At 46.2% G+C, this 15,022-nt stretch overlaps 1 protein-coding gene across 1 annotated transcript; it reads left to right on the top strand.

Annotated features, from left to right (window-relative positions):
- The first annotated feature begins 210 nt into the window (after window positions 1-210).
- Window positions 211-14,439, top strand: CFAP161 (cilia and flagella associated protein 161). The gene is made up of 7 exons (XM_047797049.1): window positions 211-380; window positions 1,076-1,165; window positions 1,714-1,946; window positions 3,913-3,997; window positions 7,845-8,003; window positions 12,720-12,793; window positions 13,446-14,439. The coding sequence occupies exons 1-7, from the start codon at window positions 246-248 to the stop codon at window positions 13,678-13,680; spliced, it is 1,011 nt and encodes a 336-aa protein (XP_047653005.1). The 5' UTR covers window positions 211-245; the 3' UTR covers window positions 13,681-14,439.
- The last annotated feature ends 583 nt before the right edge of the window (window positions 14,440-15,022 follow it).

Genomic DNA, 15,022 nt, shown 5'->3' on the forward strand with positions numbered 1-15,022 from the left:
CAGCGAGCATTTAGGACAATCAGGTCCGTAGGCTCGAGTTTTTCCTACAGCCTGCTTTGCAGTTAAATTCAAGAAAAACCTAAGGGTGGAAGTGGGTCAGGATGGTGGTGGGGAGGGGGGGGTGACAGCCCCTGGTGGTGGTGATGGTGGGGTGACGGCCCTCCCCAGCCCGCGCAACTAGTGTGTTGTCACTTATTGGCCAGCAGGGTCCCGGACCTTGGCCAATCGCGCGGGGCCGGGTCGTCATGGCGACGGATACACTAACAGGGCCACTGTGTGCCAGAAGCCTGTCAGCTGGAGAGCTGGGGGCGATGGCGAAGAACCTGTATGGTCCCGGAGTCCGGATGGGCAACTGGAACGAGGACGTCTATCTGGAGGAGGTACGGAGGGCGCGTCCGGCGCAGTCCGCCGGTGGCCCAGGCACCCCATGCCCCGCCTAAGTTCGGGCCCCTGCTTTGAGCTTCCCAGGCTCCTTTGTCACCCAGCACACGCCCAAGTCCCTAAAATCCCACCTCGCTCTGAACGCCCCAGGAATGTCGCTGCCTCCACGCAAACTCAGGTCTCACGCCCGTCTACTCTTTCCACGCCCCTCCCAAACGCAGGTCCCCTAACCCTCGAGGCACCTGCCCCTGCCTCTCCCACAGTCTAGAGCACCGCAAAGTTCCCGCTGTTCCTTAGAGACTTACAATTTCAGAAGCGGAGGTCCAGTGCGCAGGCAGGCTGTAAGCAGAAACACTGCCCCACCCCCACCGTGTCACACATACTCTCCTGAGGGTCCCTATAGTAGCCCGTTTACTGACCTTAAATTCACTGCCTTGAAATTCTCCTACCAAGACCCGGGGCCATTCCTTTATGGAGCTAGTTAAGTGGGGCCGAGGCACTTTCAGTATCCATCATACACCAGCCGAGACCTCAGTAGAGGGGTTATGTGGCTTTCAAATGTTACTCATGATTGTCACCTGTTGGAGTAACTACAGGTGATGTTTCTTTTTTTTATGTAGCCCTCTGTATCTGTCTGTATTATCGAGGACTGTTGTTGATGCTTTGTGTTTCACTCATTTTTCTCTTGAACTAGGAGCGCATGAGAGACTTCTTAGCAAAGAGGGATGAGGGACAGCTTCTCATACAGAAAAACAGAAGACTGAAAGAGAATCTTTTGAGACCGGTAATTTTAACTTCAAGCATTGTTTTCAAAGGTCTATCAAATTAAGTGGGAGCATATGTTAAGCAAGTAAAAATTCCATAAGTGAGGTATCATTTGGAAAATACCAAAGTTTCTCTTTAGATATGACGATCACAAAGTTTGTAATTCCCTAAGATTTTAGAAGCACAAGACGCTTGCTATTATGTTTATCTGCCTTTCCCAAATTAAGAAATGACTAGATTAATACAGGCATAAGTTAAGTGCCCTTTGGTTGGTGCTCAAGAAATTTTCCGCGAATGTTGAGTAAGTTAATAATGGAATCCACTCATGTAATTTTTTTCATCAGCTTTATTTTATTTTATGTGGGATTACTGCAGGCTCGGAGTTGCCAAATGGGGAGCAGATTCGTGGCACGATAAGGAAGAATAAGGCTTTGATGAAATTAAAGTGAATCCTTTATTGTAATAGGTCCTGGTCTGAGAAGGAAAAGGAGGGACCTCACAGTGGCCTTGACACTGGCTATTAAGGAATTGTGTGGTTTACTTGAAAAACTCCTCTTTAAATTGTAGATGCAGCTTTCTGTATCCGAAGATGGATACATTCACTATGGCGACAAAGTGATGCTTGTGAATCCCGACCATCCTGAGGTGGAAGCCGATCTGTTTCTGGGTGGGGACCTGAGCCTGTGTATGACTCCAGATGAAATTAAAGCCTATCTGAGTGATGAATTAGAGGTGCCTTGTGGCCTGAGCGCAGCGCAAACCAAGATCCCGGTTGGCAGAAACACTTTCACCATTTTGTGGTAAAGATACTTTAATTTTCAGCTTATTTTTGTCACAAATATCTGTTTTCACTTGCAGTTTAAGGATGCACCTGGGACTGAGCAGTGCTGATTGGAGGCAACGGTTGTATGAACATACTTTGTGCTTTTCGTCTTGCTTGCTTATTTTGAGAATTATTGTCAAGGGGCCTTTAGAATCCCTTTACCTTAAACATCAGACTAATGGGTAATCTGAGTTCAAGTCACATTAGGATGATGGGTAATTTGAGTTCAATTCCAAATGCTTAATTCAAACGTATTGGAGTTAGGGAATTAAATTCAGATTCTGCCTAGAAGTAAAGTGGGTTTTCTGAATAACCTTTCAGAATGCTCTGGGCTCCTCTGAGGACTTTCATTGTTTTTATGTTGCTATGTTTTTTTCCTCATCAGCTACATATAGCTTAATACAAAGTGGCAATACATGGGTATTTGCTATTTTATCTTTTTTGTCTTTTTTCAGGGCCACATCCGCGGCAGATGGCGGTTCCCAGGCTAGGGGTCTAATCGGAGCTATGGCCCGCCGGCCTAGACCACAGCCACAGCAACGCAGGATCCGAGCCTCATGTGCGACCTACACCACAGCTCACAGCAACACCGGATATTTAATCCACTGAGCAAGACCAGGGATTGAACCTGCAACCTCCTGGTTCCTAATTGGGTTCATTAACCACGGAGCCATGACGGGACCTCCAGTATTTGCTATTTTGAAATTAATTGTCCACGAAGAATATACTTGAATTTTTATGAGCATTTAAATCTTTAGAGAATAGATATGTCGTTACAATGAAAAATCATTGCTTTCAGTTTGTTACTAAACTGTGATAGCAAGTTTATATGATGGGGATATAACCAGTCCTTGAAGTTTTGAATTTAGATTTTTCTTGGAGTACAGATAATTTTTGTTAAAACAACTAAAAATTGATCACAGTTCCCATATTCTGGAAGATTAGGAGGGAAGACTGTTTTAAGTGTCTACAAGTGTGTTATTTTGCTTCCCTCTAAAGATGTCAGTGCATGGGGTTGTCACATACAGAACAGGGAATATTGTCCATGCTATTGTTGTAATTTTATTATGTATTTATTTATTTGGGTCTTTTTAGGACTGCACCCACAGCATATGGAAATTCCCAGGCTAGGGGTGGAATTGGAGCTGCAGCTGCCGGCCTGCCCCACAGGCACAGCCCCACCAGATCTGAGCCGCATCTGTGACCTACATCACTGCTCATGGCAACGCCAGATCCTTAACCCACTAAGGGAGGCCAGGGATTGAACCCGATTCCACTTAGATACTAGTCCAGTTCTTTCCCCCGAGCCATGTCTGGAACTCCTACGGCAGTCATTGGAAATGGTAACAGATGGTAACTAGATTTATTGTGATGATCATCTCATAATGTGATGAATGTGGAATCACTTAAAACGAAATATAACATTATGTAACAGTTGTACTTCAGTTAGAAAGAGACGTCAGTGCACGTGGCCTAATTCCTCCAAGCAGGACAGGCGACAGGCTCAGTCCCCCCCGCCCCCCCAGGGCTCACAAAGTGGGAACACTGTGTTTTGACTCCATTGGAAGGCAGAGAATAAGGTGCCAGCAAGATTTGACCGCCAAAAGAAACCTTTGCGGTAGTGACTTATTTCATTATGGCGCATGAATAAATAATATCAAGAAATGATCAACAAAACCGCATACACAAAAAAGAGAGCTGTTGGAGTTTCCCCTGTGGTGCAAGAGGATCGGCAGTATTTCTGCAGCCCTGGAGCACAGATTCGATCACACTGGGTGAAAGGATCCGTAGGTTGCAACTGTGGCTTGGATATGATCCCTGGTTTGGGAACTCCATATTGCCTCAGGGAAGTCAAAAAAACAACAACAAAAGGACAACAACAAAAAAGCTGTAGAACGATCCTAATACAGAGAATTTACATCTTACTCATTCTCCACTGACAGTGCTGCTGGAGAGGTCATTGGTCAAGTCGTCAGATACGGGCAGAACTTTCGCCTGGGGATAGCAGGAGGATTTGAGGGCAGAATGGTGAGTCATCACCCTGCATGTCTCCTTTGGACCAGTCATTTTTGTTTCCACGGGGGGGCCGATGAACTGAAGTGGGCAGAGAACTCCACAGGCATGGCTCCCCTCTCTGGCTTCGTTATAGCTTCAACTAGCAGCTTTTCCAATTTTGGGGCCAATTCTTTCCTTCTAACCTCACGAATTACCAAAATAACATCCTTAAGAGCTAAGGAGCGAGGGGGAAAAACCCTTTTTGCAATGCAGCTGGTATAAAGCAAAAATTTATACCACCTCCACTTGTAAATGAAATGATCAGGTTATATAATAATAATCTGACAGCTGTTTAATGTCTCAAATGCTCACAAATTTGGGAGCATAAGTCTTTGATCTTTTTTTTTTTAACCTCTATCTGGGGGACTAGGGGATGTAGTAGAACCAGATTAAATATGGGTTCAAATTCCAGCTGAGATGTGTACCTATGGGATGGGACTTTGGGAAAGTTACTTAACCTTTTTGAATCTCTCTCATCTATAAGATGGAGATTATTATATGTTATTACATGTTTAAGTGCTTCACATATATTAACTCATTTATTCTTCCCAACAAGCCTTTGAAGTAGGGACTCCTTTACCCCTGTTTTACTGTTGGGAAAACTGAAGTACAAGGTAAGTGATTTTGCTCCAAGTCACTCGGCTATTGAGAGGCAGAGCTGGTATCATATTGTATTTTTCACTCAATCACAGATTCCATTTTTGTATGATGTGGCATTATTTTTATTGTTATGTTATAATTATTATTACCATAATACCACTAAGGAAATCAGTGCTGGGATTTTTTTTTTTTTTGTCTTTTCTAGGGCCGCTTCCGTTCCCAGGCTAGGGTCCAATCGGAACTGTAGCCGACAGCCTACACCAGAGCCACAGCAACACGGGATCCAAGCCTAGTCTGCAACCTACACCACAGCTCATGGCAATGCCGGATCCTTAACCCACTGAGCGAGGCCAGGGGTCGAACCTGTGACCTCATGGTTCCCAGTCAGATTTGTTAACCACTTCGCCATGACGGGAACTCCCAGTGCTGGGAATTAAACTCTGACACATCACAGATGGCGAGCGGCCACCTGATTTTAAATGTGAAAATGTAAGCAAGTACCTAACTGTTGAAAGAGGAGAGTAAATCATTATTAGGGGATTTATTTTGATAAAAGGGTTTATGTGAACATCTAAATTTCCCCCAAATGACTTAGCTGTATCTGTGTTATTTCTTGAATAAGTATTCCTTTCTTCACTGACCCATGCTGCATACACTAAATTATTATGTGGTTGATTCTCAGCTTCCTATTTGGATCCATTGACCTGGAGTTGTCTATTTAAATTTTTTTTTTTTTTTTGCTTTTTAGGGCCACACCCATGGTATATGGAGGTTCCCAGGCTAGGGGTTGAAGCGGAGCTGTAGCCACTGGCCTACACCACAGCTCATGGCAACATGGGATCCTTAACCCACTGAGCAAGGCCAGGGATTGAACCCGAATCCTCATGGATGCTAGTCGGATTTGTTTCTGCTGCACCACAACTGGGAACTCCCTAGAGTTGTCTACGTTTATTCCTGAACTATTGCTTTATAATACACTTTGATGGCTTATAGGGCTAGCTCCTTCTCATTACACCTCTTTGTCTGAATCATGTTAAGAATGAATCTTTCAGTTAAATGTAATAATTTTTTTTCAAGTCCCTCTGTCCTTGTGGGTAAAAAAAGAAAATCACAGGATATTTTGATGGGCACTATAAGATTGAGTAAATTCCCATATTTAGTAGCTTTATAATATTTGTTCTTAGATGTCCTTCCATTTATTCACTTCTTCTTTTCTATCTCTCGGTAACATTTTGTGCTTTTCTTTGCATGGATCAGACACTGATCTTGTCAAGGTTATTCCGTGGTATCTTCTATTTTGGAAGCTATTGAAGGGAGGTCCTTTTGACAGCTGCCACAGAAATAGAAGAATGGCATTGATTTTTTTATACTCACCTTTGACGACATCACTGTTATTAATTCTAGTTGATTCTCTGACGACTTCTGGGTAGAGAGTCATCTCATCATCTCGATGCTAATTTTATCTCTTCTCACGTTCTCACACCTCTTATTCCTGTTTCTTGTCTTCGGATTAGCAAGCACTGCAGAGGTATTTATAAAAAATCTGGTGATGGAGGCCCTCTAGGTTTGTTCCTGATTTCATTATTTTCTTTACATTAAGAGAACGAATTTGGGGTTTGAGATAGATAGTCCTTGCCATTTGCTCTGAATGGCACTGTCACTCTCCCTGTCAGCCAGGGCCAAAGCCACAGTGTACCTTGGACACACCTCTTCCCTGCTCATGTCCAGGTAACTTTCAAGTCCCTTTGCTCTCCCTTCATAATGGAATTTGGCCAATCTTTTCTTTTTTTGGCTGCACCCAGGGCATGTGGAAGCTCCCAGGCCAGGGATTGAACCTGTGCCACAGCAGCGACCTGAGTCACAGCAGTGATCATGCAGGACCCTTAACCAGCTGCGGCAGCAGGGAACTCCGTTGGCTGATCTTTTCATCCCCAGAGCCGGTTCCTCAGTCCAGGCCCCCATAGCTTGGTTCCTGTAGTTTAGCTTGACTTCATCCCATGCTAGTTGGGGTGCTGTCAGGTTGACCTTTAAAAGCTCCGCTCCGCTCACGTCCCATCGCCATTGAAAAGTCAGGCATGGCTCTCCATTGCCCTCTGAATTAAACACTGCCGTTCAATGTGGCATTTAAGGTGGGGTGGCCACCCTCCTTGTCCCCCCATCTCTGGCTCTCTGGCACCACATCACTACCTGGGAGTCTTTCCTGAGCCGCTGGGAGAGCATGTCCTCCCACAGCTCTTTGCATCCCTGCAGGACGGCCAGACCTTACAGGCGCCCCCATTTCTACCCTCAGTCATCTCTCCTGATGTTCAGAAAACTTCTTCTTTTCTTTTTTTGCTTTTAGGGCCGCACCTGTGGCATATGGAGGTTCCGAGGCTAGGGTTCGAATCGGAGCTACAGTTGCCGGCCTACACCACAGCCACAGCAATGCCAGATCCGAGCTGCATCTGCGACCTACACCACAGCTCACGGCAACGCCAGAGCCTTGACCCACTGCAAGGCCAGGGATCGAACCTGCAAGCTCATGGTTCCTAGGCTGCGTGTGCCCCCACCTGAGCTCCAGAAAACTTCTTGAGGGCAATGACTCATTTCCACCTTCCCCATAGTGCTTCAGGGAACAGCTTTGCATATAAAAGGTGTTTAATGAAAATCTAGCAAAATATGCAGAAATAACCTCTGGGTTCAGGATGAGGGTGAATCAGTAAACAGCTAACAAGGTACAAACGTTTTGAACTTTTCAGCAGGACAGGGTGGTTCTTGGCAAAGTTCACTGCCGCCAGATTGTTAAGTCCAAGTGTGGACATCAATTGCTGAGGGGCCGAGGCCCCCCTTGGAGGCTCACCTGTGAGTGTTGGCTGTGCTGGTGTTGGTTTTAAGAGCAATTCACTTCATGCACTAAGTTTCATGTGACATTTTTTATGATGAGTAAAATATTAATCTAGGCCCTATGCCTTGACAAAGAGGAAGAATCATGAGAAGGAGAGGGAGTTTGGGTTTGGTCTTCAAAGGAGGGGAAAGCAGTTGGAGGTGATAGGAGGGTGGGTGGTCTCAGCCTTCTGGGACGACAGTTACGAGGGAGAGAAAAACGGAGTGTTCTCGTATAATCAGAAGGTTTTTCAAAGACCGCTTTGGAACATACTAGCGGTCCAGCAGTTGATGGCTGCCGACTTCTCCAACTTTTCAAAGAGCTGTGATTGGTTCATCTGCACGCTGTCATTTTCAGTTCTATTTATCAAGTGACCACAGGACCCTGATGAAGTCGTCTAAGAGGTCTTGGCTCCAGGAGGTGTACCTGACAGATGAGGACTCCTACCTGAACTGCTGGCAGGCTGCCTTCCCCGACCCCCAGCTACGCCTGGAGTACGAAGGCTTCCCCATCCCGGTGAGCATGGCCTGGGGAAGATGGCACATGTGCCGAGGCTGTGACAGGGATGTGAGTTCCTCCTGTGTGGGAAGCAGAGCTTGTCCTGGCTCTGATGCTGTGTATGCCTTATGTACTTCCACTCTCTCTCTTTCATTTCTTTTTTTCTTCTTTTTTTAAAGCTGCCCCTGTGGCACATGGAAGTTCCCGGGCTAGGGGGCCAATCGGAGCTGCAGCTGCCAGCCAGAGCCAGAGCTACAGCAATCTGAGCCACGTCTGTGACCTATACCATAGCTCATGGCAACGACAGATCCTTAACCCACTGAACGAGGCCAGGGACTGAACCCTCATCCTCATGGATACTAGTCAGGTTCTTAATCTGCTGAGCCACAATGGGAACTACTCCCTTTCATTTCTAATTCAAGCTCAGGAGGCACAATTTTGCCTCATAGCAGCATCCTGCCTTGGTGCCTCTGGACTCTGGCTGCACACAGAATCACCTGCTGAGCTTTATAGAAATACAGAGGCCCGGCCCCTGCCCCTGAACTCAGACTGAGAACCACTCCCCTGAGATTGTAAGGAAGATGACACTGCTTTCTTTCAGGTCTCTGTTAAGTCTTCATTCCTCCCCACCTCCGCCCCTGCTTTTTAGGGCCTTACTTGTAGCACATGGAGGTTCTCAGGCTAGGGATCAAATCAGAGCTACAGCTGCTGGCCTACACCACAGCCACAGCATTGTGGGATCTGAGCCTCATTTGTGACCTACACCACAGCTCATGACAACACCAGATCCTTAGCCCACTGAGCAAGGCCAGGGATCGAACCCGAGTCCTCATGGATAATTGTCGTGTTCATTAACCACTGAACCATGATGGGAACTCCTAAGTCTTCATTTCCAAAGAGACTGGGCGATCTGGGGGAATTGAAGGAGAGGGCAGGGTGGCCGCACATGTGAGTACAGGGGTCTGGTATCTTTCTCATTTTCATTGCTGGACATTTTCTCAAGACCCTGGGCCCTGCAGATGGGCGCACAGTCCTAATGGGAAGGCAGGTCTGGTGGGCACGGAGCTGTTTCGAAGACCAGAGGCTATGCTGCTCTCATGGGGTGCCCAGAGGATGGGGAGCGAGGCGCTGTTAGAGATCCCTGGGGCAGTGTGGACTTTGAGCTGGGAAAGATGTAAAGGCCATCTAGCAAGGGGGACCCCAGTTACCAGCCCCTTTGAATCTGCCCCCGCAGTGCGCATCTCTCTGGGGCTTTGCAGGTGGATCCAGCTTCGCAAGGATCTTTCCACCAACATGGAGACTATATACGTGGTCCACAGTCATGCACCCTCAATGAATTTCCTCTCCTCTGCTGGCCTTGGCCAAGCTTTGCTCTCTTGGGAGGAGCTTTTCATTTCCATGATTTAAACTGCCAGTAATCTCAGCTTCCTTATCAGGAAAATGGGGATGGATGATAATGCCTAACTTATTTTTTTTAATTTTTAAATTTTTATTTTTCAGCTTTATTGAGGTATAATCGACAACATTGTAAAATATTTAAAGTATACATACATTGCGATGGTTATACACACGCACGCACGCGCACACACACACACACGTACACACACTTGGAAAGATTTCCCCTGTGCGCCTCTGAGTTCATTAACTCATCCATCGCCTCACATATTTACTTTTTATGTGTGTGAGAACATTCAGCTTCTACTCTCTTGGATAATGCCTAACCTATAAAGTTAGTGGTGTGGTCTCTGCATGCAGTGGAAAAATAATTTTCCGGGTGTAAACCAAGGTGTAGAAAGGACAAGTTTATTGAGACAAGAGACACTGTAACACTGTAACAGGGGCTGACTTCCTGATAATCAGGGAGAGCTGCCCCTGGGTGCTTGGTGGTGTCTGTTTTTATAGCCCAAAGATAAAGGAGTGGGAGGAGAGGTCTTGCCATACACCTGTTGACCTGCTGGTTGGCTGGGGAAGGTGGGGGTCTTCTGATACTCTTGCTGGTTGGTTGGAGGCATATGTCGCCCCTAAAGGGCAGGAAGGAGTAGGCCAAGTTGCTGGGGTGGGGAGGTCCTTAAGAATATTGTCACAGGAGTTCCCATTGTGGCACAGTGGTTAACGAATCCGACTAGGAACCATGAGGTGGCGGGTTTGATCCCTGGCCTTGGTCAGTGGGTTAAGGATCTAGCACTGCCGTGAGCTGCGGTGTGAGTCGCAGATGCAGTTCTGATCCCGCGTCGCTGTGGCTCTGGAGTAGGCCGGTGGCCACAGCTCCAATTAGACCCCTAGCCTAGGAACCTCCATATGCCACGGCAGTGGCTCAAAAAAAAAAGGCAGAAAGAGAAAATAAATAAATAAATACATACATACATACATAAATAAATAAAATAAAGATACACAAGCTACTATAAAAAAAAAAGAATATTGTCACAATTACAGTGAGACAGGCGGGCTGATAAGGGTCTGGCCCTTGTTATCTTGGCTAGAGGCTTTTCCGTTTTATTTCCTTGGAGAAGCCTTGAAGTCCCACAGATAGTACATTTCGTGCTTATTAGAATAAAGTGCCTGGCTCAGAGGGCACTCCTGTGCGGGAATTGTTATTAATTTAATGGTGGTGGTTGTCCTAAGTCGTTATTGTGTTGGAATGGTTGGGGAGCTCAGGCCACCAGGAGCACTGGTCTCCATGGCTAATGGTGCCTGAACTCAGCCTCTGCTCACTGGTGCCGAATAGAAACACGGAGAAGACAGAGTTTTGGGTGAAGGAGAAAAAATAACTTTATTACTTTGCCAGGCGAAAGAGGGTCCCAGCAATCTAATGCCTCAAAGACCGTGACTCCCTTAGGAGAGGTTGGGAGATGGTTTTATAGTTTGGGGAGTGAAAAATAGGACTGCAGATAAGGATCAGGCTAGAGGTACGTTTGCGTTGTTTTCCAGGCTGGTGTCCAGTGGTCTGGTGGTCTTCTTTGCAGCATAAAGAAAGCTTCATTAACGTCTTCCCTTTGGTGGGGGGTTTAGTGCGGCAGAAGAACTCAGAGATCTTGTTGTCTGTATTCCTGGGGAGGGACCAGGACCTGCCCCAAAGCTGCACTGTTGTTTCTTGAGGGTCCTCCCGGGTCTCTGCATCCCCTCCCTTCCCCGATTAGCAACTATTTGGACCTGCCCCTTGGAACTCAGGGAAGGTCATGGAGGCTGGAGTTTATTCCCTAAAAACAAGCAATGGGGGACTCAGAAAGGCTTGTGTGCCCAGGAGCCCACAGGGCCCTGCTTGGTTTCACTAACTTCATCCATAGCCTGAGGCAGGTCTCTGAGCCTCACTCAGGCACATCTGCAAAATGGGACACCTCATAACCTGTCCAGCTGCTGTCTGCATGTCACCACCCTCCACCCAGACCATCTGGAGCACCTGTGGTTGAGAAAGTCAGCTTTTATTACTTGTCACGGGGGCGGGGAGGAGGGGGCGGAGGCGTCTCACTAAGAGGCTGTCAGGAAGGACATGTTATAGAACTAGGGCCGGGCTTGGGAGATTTTAGGAAGGGTCCCAGGAATTGGGGCTTTGCCCTGGATTGGATACTGTTAGGAAGAAGGGGTATCTGAATACATCTGATCTATGGAGGGCAGGCCAGGGCTTGGGACTGCTGTCCTTAGTAAAGAAGCAGCTGTCACTCCTGTCCTCTGGGAGAGGAGGGTGTTTGTATGTTGTGGCTTGGACAATGCCTATGTTTTTTGCTGTGTTCAGACATGATTACAAAGTGGTCTTCTTTTTGTCTTTACCCATCGCGGTCGCAGCATGGTCCTGTTTGATGTGGGCATCGTATGAAATTGATCATGTTCCACAGGAGAACACTAAGGCATAATAGCCCTGGATGCCAGGCCAGCTCACAGATGTCAGGGCTTGCTTTTTCTCATCTCACACTGCTTTTAGCTTACATGAGTCAGGATTTTGAAGTAATATGGCTTTTCTTTCTTCTTCTTTTTTTTTTTTTTTGCTTTTCAGGGCCACACTAGCAGCATATGGAGGTTTTCAGGCTAAGGGTTGAATCGGAGCTACAGCTGCAGGCCTACACCACAGCCATAACAACTCGGGATCTGAGCTGAGCCAAGCTGAATCTGGAACCTACACCCCAGCTCATGACAATGCTGGATCCTTAGTCCACTGAGTGAGGCCAGGGATGGAACCAGCATCCTCACGGATACTAGTCGGGTTGGTTAACTGCTGAGCCATGATGGGAACTCAGCCTTTTGTTTTCTGATTATAAACACAATACATGTCCTCTTATGGAAAGTCAGAAAAGCACAACAAATAATATGAAGATTACCAATAGTTCCACCTTCAGAGAAAGCCCATGGTTAGCATTTCTTGTCCCATGCATATATTTTTTAATTTAATTAAAAAAATAAGAGTCAGGAATATCTTTATTTTTTTCCACTTAAAAACACCATTGGCTTTATTTCAAGTTGTCAAAGATCTTCTCCAATATGACTTTAAATGATTTTATAATGTTCCATCGTACGTGTATCTATAATACTGTATTTAATTAATCCATTATGGTTTGGCTTTTGGGTTACTCCATATATATATATATACACACACGCGCACACACACACATACATATAGAAACACATATATGTTTCATATACATATGTATAAATGAATATAGAGCATACTTCCAAATTTTTGCTTTTAGGAAACTGGAGGCCTTAATTCATAATTCAAATAACATACTTTCTTTATCTTTAAAGGCAAATGCAAAAATTCTTATCAATCACTGCCACACAAATCGAGGGCTGGTGGCCCACCGGCATCTTTTCTTAAGGTACCGTATTGCAGGGTTCAGCAAAATGCCATGCTGGGGGGTGGGGGCTGTGAATATAGGCAAAGCTCGTTATTAAAGAGGATGGACACACACACACACACAAAGTCCTTTGATAATGAAGTATCACCACATAGAACTTTTTTTTAACACCAATGATTTTATTTTGTTTTAATTTCATTTTTTGTCTTTTTAGGGCCGCACCCATAGCATATGGAGGTTCCCAGGCCAGGGGTCCAATCGGAGCTGTAGCTGCCAGCCTACACCACAGCCACAACAATGCCCGGTCCTTAACCCACTGAGGGAGGCCAGGGATTGAACTTGTGTCCTCATGGGGATGCTAGTCAGATTCCTTTCCCCTGAGCCGCATCGGGAACTCCACTACAAGAACTTTGATGGTGTGAAAAATCCTGTTAGGCCCTCTTCTATCATACAAGTCCTTCCCCACAGAGGATTTTTGCTATAATGGGATCCTGTACATCTCATCCTTACCCACATGGGGTGAAACTTGCCAGCAAACACATCCTGTTTGAGAGACCCTCAAGGGCTTTATGCAGCAGTCTGCTGAATTAGGTGCTTTTTTGAGATGAAATTAACAGTTTACTTAGGGTTGTAAATTCCATTTCCAACCATTGTTCTTTCTTTCTTGCCCCAGTACCTATTTTGGAAAGGAAGCGGAGGTCGCTGCTCACACATATTTGGATTCACATAGAGTGGAGAAGCCCAAGAACCATTGGATGTTGGTGACTGGGAATCCCAGGAAGAATGCGCCCACCGTATTGGATCTGCCCAAACCGCCAGCAGAGGGCACCCGAGCCCTGGAGCAGGTGGCCGAGACCCCCGGGCGCAGTACCACACCTGGTGCGCATGCGTGCTCTCATCCACTCTAGCCTTCCAGGAAATCCTCAATCTTGGTCTAGCCTCAAGCTATTTTTAAGGAAGGCTAGAGCTCTCTGAACACTGTATTAAAACAAAGGCTATATTAAGATTATTGAATTAACCACAGAGGTCTAGAACACAGGATAAAAAAAGAAAACCTTGCTCAGAAATGGTATTTGAAGGTGACGATGATATTCCTTCCTTGATGACCAAATTCTGAAGTCTCAGCTACCTTCATTTAGATCCTATGTAGCGACAGCTTCTACAAAGACGGTGTTACTTTGTAATGCTCTATGTAATAAAGCTATTGGAACTTTGCAGAATTTCTGGCACCACTCTCTTGACGCCCACTCTACAGTGTACTAAGAAATCAACCACGGTAGCCGTGGGCTGTGTGGCCTTACCTTAGAGTTAAACATTTTCGAGCTTGTATTTATTTTGTTTTTGGCCTTATCCAGGGCATGAGGAATTCCCCAGCCAAGGGTGGTATCCGCGCCACAGCAGTGACAATTCTGGATCCTGGCGTTGCCATGGCTGTGGTGTAGGCTGGGAGCTAGGCCGCATGGAAGGCCCCCCGCCCACATTTTTATTTCTTTCTCTGACTTGGGGTGTGGGGAGGTCATGAGCCTTATTCGACCATTCTATTATTTTGTAATGATTTTTCAAATTGCAGAATCTCCTTATTTCTACCTTATCTTCAAAACTAGCATGTTAGTTGTGGCATCCATGTGATCAGAAAGTTCCTGACAAAATAAATATACATCCTTCCATGTGTTTGTCCATCTACTCATTCTTTCTTGAATACCGAGTACCTGTGACGTTCAAAGTGTTATGTTAAAGAGACGCCCGGCTTATGGGAGTTCCCATTGTGGCGCAGAGGTTAACGAATCCGACTAGAAACCATGAGGTGGCGGGTTCGATCCCTGACCTTGCTCAGTGGGTTGACGATCCGGCGTTGCTGTGAGCTTCGTGTAAGCTCGGCTCGGATCCCTTGTTGCTGTGGCTGTGGTGTAGGCCGATGGCTACAGCTCCGATTAGACGTCTAGCCTGGGAACCTCCATATGCTGCGGGAGCGCCCCTAGAAAAAGGTAAAAAGAAAAAAAAAAAAGACGTCCAGCTTTTTTGGCGAAGGCTAGTTGGCAAATGTATAAGTTCAGCCCTCCATATCTGCTGTTTCGCATCCGCAGATTCAACCAACCGCCTAATGTGTAGTAGTATGTTTCTGATCCACAGTTGGTCGAATCTGCGGATGTGGAACCCACAGTTATGAAGCCACATTAAGGGACTTGAGTATCTTAAAATTCTGGTACCCTCGGTGGCCTGGAACCAATTCCCGTGGATACCAAGTGACGA

The sequence above is a fragment of the Phacochoerus africanus genome, chromosome 9 (assembly GCF_016906955.1).
Source record: "Phacochoerus africanus isolate WHEZ1 chromosome 9, ROS_Pafr_v1, whole genome shotgun sequence".
Taxonomy (NCBI): Eukaryota; Metazoa; Chordata; class Mammalia; order Artiodactyla; family Suidae; genus Phacochoerus; species Phacochoerus africanus.

What these genes read in the sequence shown, in the direction of transcription:
- CFAP161 (XM_047797049.1), top strand. Translation starts at nt 246, where the DNA reads ATGGCGACGGATACACTAACAGGGCCACTGTGTGCCAGAAGCCTGTCA. An exon ending in AGGACGTCTATCTGGAGGAG is followed by an intron (nt 381 to 1,075) that starts GTACGGAGGGCG and finishes CTCTTGAACTAG; the next exon opens with GAGCGCATGAGAGACTTCTT. An exon ending in GAGGATTTGAGGGCAGAATG is followed by an intron (nt 3,998 to 7,844) that starts GTGAGTCATCAC and finishes TGTCATTTTCAG; the next exon opens with TTCTATTTATCAAGTGACCA.